Source organism: Zerene cesonia, chromosome 11 (assembly GCF_012273895.1).
Source record: "Zerene cesonia ecotype Mississippi chromosome 11, Zerene_cesonia_1.1, whole genome shotgun sequence".
NCBI classification, from domain to species: domain Eukaryota; kingdom Metazoa; phylum Arthropoda; class Insecta; order Lepidoptera; family Pieridae; genus Zerene; species Zerene cesonia.
In genome coordinates this window covers 10,902,165-10,907,901 of record NC_052112.1, presented here as the reverse complement: position 1 = coordinate 10,907,901, position 5,737 = coordinate 10,902,165, and the positions used below count along the sequence as shown (strand labels likewise).

General features: G+C 46.3%; 1 protein-coding gene across 1 annotated transcript; it reads left to right on the top strand.

Annotated features, from left to right (window-relative positions):
- The first annotated feature begins 1,453 nt into the window (after positions 1-1,453).
- On the top strand, positions 1,454-5,500 carry LOC119829866 (trans-acting T-cell-specific transcription factor GATA-3-like). The gene is made up of 8 exons (XM_038352565.1): positions 1,454-2,230; positions 2,763-3,110; positions 3,235-3,427; positions 3,505-3,683; positions 3,925-4,056; positions 4,830-4,935; positions 4,998-5,094; positions 5,455-5,500. Exons 1-8 carry the CDS (start codon positions 1,454-1,456, stop codon positions 5,498-5,500), a joined length of 1,878 nt encoding a protein of 625 aa, XP_038208493.1.
- Positions 5,501-5,737: the final 237 nt, after the last annotated feature.

Genomic DNA, 5,737 nt, shown 5'->3' with positions numbered 1-5,737 from the left:
TGGGTAGAATGTATTAGCCGCAGAATATTGTATAAGACCTATAATTTGTAACTACATTCTTGCAAATAAATTTAATTTACATTCTTGCAAATAAATTTAATAATTTAATTTAGATATGAGAAAAGTTCGACTTTCGATTACCCAATTGTGGTCTGTAAAAACAGCAATGTATAAGTTACCTGTATCTGTCCACACTGTGACGAACCTGTTGGTGTGTTCATCCACTGAACATATGAACAAAGCAGCAACTCTCTTTGGCAATGTTTTTATTTGACGTAAATATTTCTATAAACAATTGATATTGCGCCATTAATATGGTAGCTTCTGCCTCCTATTGTTACTGATCATGCGACGTACACGTCTACGTATAGAACTCAGCATAGAGTTGTCAATATTGTGCAATTGTATAGATATCATAACTTAAAAACGAGAATATCATGATGAATCTTGTATCCAATTACAAAGTTTAACCGTCGTATCTTTAAATGATTTATGGAAGCTAAACATTAAAACTTAATACAAATTAGCGTCATACCAACCGTTTGGGACAGCGGTACATGTGTCATATATTTATAATGAAGTAGAAAACCGTTAACTCATTAAATTCTTCAGTAAAACCATTTAAGAGATCTAGAAAAATATAAGATCAGCGCTGCCACTGTAATTGTTGGCGTCGGCCGCCATTTTGTGCAATGGACCGTATAATAATTATAAAAAAGGAATTCAATATTACATTTAAAATTGAACATGAATGTCTCGGATCATTCAAATACTATGCTGATCTTAAATGCACTGTGCGCCCTTTACACAAAACAACTGCAGGCTATTGTGGAGAACAACGTGCTTAGTGCGGCAAATATACGCCTTTTGACGTAAAAAATCCGCACCTACTTTCAAAACAAATATGCTTACTCATATTTGCATCATAACCCTATGATTCAAGATTACTGCAAATACTTCATAAGCACTTAAAATTTGGTGTTAGAGATATTCTTAACAAATATTCATTTTAAAAGCGGAATCATTCTCTAATGCTTTTATCGCCATTCTGATCAAAGATAAGTTTCTTGGCATTCTTACTTTTTAATTACGTATCACTTACTGCACTACTTCCTGCCACCTTATTGTCACTATTATAGTTACTTTAATGCGTCTCTGAAAGCAAACCAAACAAGGCTAGAAAAGAATAAGGTATTTCTTTATCTTAGATTTAACCAAAACTAGACCGTGCAGATGACGCGTGCCGGCGCCGGCGCACGCGCTGGGCCCTATTTGTATTTCCGAGACAACTCGCGCTTTCCGGTCAAAAGCTATGTTTGCTCGCCGCTCAAACAAAACTGACACTTTTGTTCCTAGACACGGCAAAAAATTGTTTCCGAGATCAAAGAACTCTACACTCTAACAATCCGTATATTTTGTTAAGGTTAAACTTTACTTTTTTAGATTCACCAAAATGGAGAACGTAATGAGAACAAATGACCACAGAGAGGAGGAAGCGAACGAAGCGCTGCAACTGGTTAAGAACGAGGAGAGACAGGAGATAGCGGCTAGTGAATGTAACCCTAACACTTCTATAGCTGTCTCCGGCCCTGAAGGGTCAGCAATAACCGTATCCGCGTCCAGCGGGGAGATGAGTGCGGAGCAGCACTCTGTCATAACGTCCCGCCGCACCCTGCGCACCATCACCACCGCCGGCCACATCACTGACGCTCCGGACATGAGCGACGAAGGCGTCAAAGACGAGCCGCCAGAGCCGCCACCGCTAGAACACGATATGCAATACAACGCGAAGCTGGAAGAGGAGCGTCAGAACACTAGTCACTACGACGAGGAGCGGTTGCGCGCCGCCGAGGCAGAGACGGCGCGGTATCTGGCTTTCAAACAAGAGCCATACAGGACGCTGCAGTCCCCAGCGCCGCAGCTGGATAAGCGATTGCAGCCACAGTATTCGCGGGGTCCGCCCCCGCGACCGGCGTACGGGCGCAGCCTGGCGCTGCGGTACGGCGCCCCGCACCACGTGATAGTGGCGCAGGAGGGGGAGGCCGAGGAGCAGGCGCACGAGGCGTACTTGCAGAAGGAAAAGAGCGACCAGCTGCAACAGGCGTACGCGGGTGAGGCGCAGGAGAGCCGCCAGTACACGGCCGTGCTCCCAGACCAGCCCGCCGCGCTAGAGATGATACAGACCACCTCGCTCAACAACCAGCAGGCCGTTGGTGTCGCCTATCAGCAGGTATGTTTACGGCAACATGATAGAAGGGAAAGTTACTAATCAACACTGTACTATCGAGGCTATAATATCTCTCTCTCAATATCAAAGGGAAAAAATAAAAACTAAAAAATGCTCATTCCCCTTTCGTTCTTGCTATTTTTTTTCGTATTTGTATTTTACTTTAATAAAATTAAAATTTTAATTTGAGAAGCAACATCCTCGAGACATAAAGTGACTTAAGATGAGAAAGGTCTTTAATGAAAATTTAGTTATCTGTATTATGCTTTTATGTACTTAGTATGTTATGTTTGAAGAAGTTTATGTTCTTGAAGTTCGGAGACGAACGCTGAACAATTTAACATATTTTTAACGTTTAGACGCTTACTATTGATTCTCAACTAATTTCATATACGAAAGTCTGCATTGTTCTTTAGAACAGATTTTCATCATAAGGGCCTTATTCCAATTTGAAGGACTCCAATAGACATGACAAATGTAGTATTGAGTACGTCGTTTCCACAATAACGTTTTCTTATTATTTCAAACATAACAGGTGAAATACGAGACGCGAGGAGAGACGGAGCCGCGGCCGAGCACTTACGCGAGCCTGCAGCCCGTGACGTCGGTGCAGGGCGGCTACACGTACGCCGGCCAGAGCCCGCAGTACGCGGCAGGCGGCTACAGCGCGTATGCGGGCGGCAAGGAGCTGCTCACGCTGTACGGCGCGGGCGCGGGCGCGGCCGCGCGGGGCGAGGACTCGCCGCCCTCGCAGCTGCTCTACCGCGCCGATCCCACGCTCTCGTCCTCCTCGCTGAACGCGCGAGCGCACGTTGTCTATGGATCCGTGGTGCCGCAGTCACAAGCGGTCTATGAGGCCCCGCCGAGCCCCAATTCTCAGCAGGTTGAGCGAATTAAAAAAATATATCTATATTGTAATGATCATGCAAAGAATGAACTAAATCATTGAATTATGGTATATATTAATTACTCGTTTATGAAATATCAGTGATTTGGTATGACAGCAGGTGACGCTGTACACGCATGGCAACACGGTGCAGTACAAGGTGGGCGGCGAGCACTATCTGGGACAGGGCGGCGGCGTGGAGTACGTGCCGGTGTCGGGCTACGAGGGCGGCTTGCTGGTGGAGAGCTACGCGCCGCCCGCGCAGCCCTGGCCCGCGCACAACCTGCTGCCCATTGATGACGGTTTCGACCCCAGTTAGTAGCTTTGCGATCTCTTCAATTTTTCTTCTCTCCAAATCGATCTATGATTTCATCGAATATGTCATACGCAGGTATGGCTGGCATGGGCGAGGTGAAGGAGTGCGTGAACTGTGCGGCGGCCACCACCCCGCTGTGGCGGCGCGACGGCACCGGCCACTACCTGTGCAACGCGTGCGGCCTCTACACGCGCATCAACGGGGTCAACCGCCCGCCGCTTAAAGGGCAGAAAGCAAAGCCACAACAAGCGCTGGTGAGAGACTCATTCGGACCGGAAACTAGATAATATTAAATTAGTTAAATGATACATGACACTCGTAAGACTCTCATCTGACGAGTTCAGAGTAAAATTATACATTCGCAAATCCATTGTGAAGCGGATTGTGTAAATAATAAATTTTAAGTGATCGGCAAGTATTAAGCGCTTTCTGAACTCATAGACGGCTTAAACCAGTATTTAGTTCCAATTTATAATGTCTATATGTATCACGCAGCCAACCAATGGAAACAGGCGAGTTGGTGTGACGTGCGCCAACTGCAGAACCTCCAACACCACGCTGTGGCGCCGCAACAACAACGGCGAGCCCGTGTGCAACGCGTGCGGCCTCTACTACAAGCTGCACAACGTGAGTGCCCCCACTTCCCCCCCGCTCTACGCACGTGTGGCTCGTCAGCCGCGACATATGTTGCATTGCCAATTGCTCGATCTAAGATATCCAGCAGAACAGCTGAGTCTAATGAGTCATCGAATAGAAGCAGAGATACGAAGACTCATTATACAAACGCAACAGATAGCCAGTATCACCGGTGATTGCACCGATTACGCCCGATTAGATGAACCGTGGTTCGCAGGTATCTAATCGGCGTGCAGTCAGTTATCAGGGAACTCCTCGACAAATATTGGGTCTGTATAAAAAATCAAAACACAGGGTCTCATCTAATCTCGCGAGATAAACGCGGGGCTACCGACTGATAGAGAATTATCATCGCGACCACGAATATTCATAATGAGATAAATAATCTTTTATCAATTATCTCCTCGTGAATAGATACGCTTGTTTAAAGGATGATAGGCCGGCGTGGCGCAGATTACAGGGAGTTTCCCTGTCTCCGCCAGCCCGGAGGACGGCCGCGTTGCGTGCTTCTTACTCATCCCGCTCCCATCACCTATATGAGCCATCGAAGCTTACATAACAAGCCTAAGATCATCATCAAGGGGCTATACACTAATAATCTAATCGATTTAAATATCTAACAGCTAAACCATCCATTTCATGATTCGGTGATGGATTATTTTTTTAATATCCATATTAGCAAAATGGTTACTTTACAATACACCGTAATTATACCGTTAGTTAATTATACCGTTGTATCAAGGTTTTTGCATGTATGTGTGCAGGTGAACCGGCCACTAAGCATGAAGAAGGACGGCATCCAGACGCGGAAGCGCAAGCCGAAGAGCATGGGCGGGCACGGCGGCGTGGCGCGGCCCGGCGCGCTGTCAGGTGGGTACTAGTCGCGTAGAGCCCCCAGAGTGTGGCGTTCGCTAACCGCTGTGTGTCCGCAGTGGAGGCACACTCCCTCTCGCACAAGGTGCTGCCTCCGCTGTACGCCGCCGTGGAGGGCGCCGCGCCGCTGCTGCTGCTGCCCGCCCGCTCCGACATGTGAGTACCGCCCCCGTCCCTGCTGTCTTCTGTACGCTAACTATCCTTCGACTGTGTTTCCCCTTGTTCTATTGGAGCGATTCCACTCTATTTTCAAAAAACAGTTATCTTAGTCGGGCATGCTCTAATAAAAATCTTCAAAGTTAACATGTTCACGAGTTATTAATGTACTTTTCATATTCTGCATATTATGCACGATTGAAACTAATAGCTTATCTAATTGAACGCCTAGATGTGTGATGTGTCGCACTGTTTGCACACGTTGACGCTAATCCAAAGGTTTACTGCGGGCTTACAGCACTCGAGTTTATTGCTAGTTGCGTGATCCACCGTCGCGACTGAACGTGTGTCTGCTTGCAGGGTACCAGCGCTAGAGCGCGCCGCGCCGCAGTGCCGCGCGCCCTAACCGCCAACAGAAACTCCCTCCCCCACGGATTTGGTGTACACGCAAAAGAACATTGCTCAATAATTAACGTAACCATTTGTAAAAGGATGTCGAGGATAAGTTTGTAACAATTTTATAACCGACATTACTTTTTGTATGTGTAAGTAGTTAAATGAAATGTGCTCTCAAATAAAAATAAAGAAAAAATCTTCTGTTTCCAAAGTCAGTTATGAGCTCTGAATTGTATAAAGCTGAATT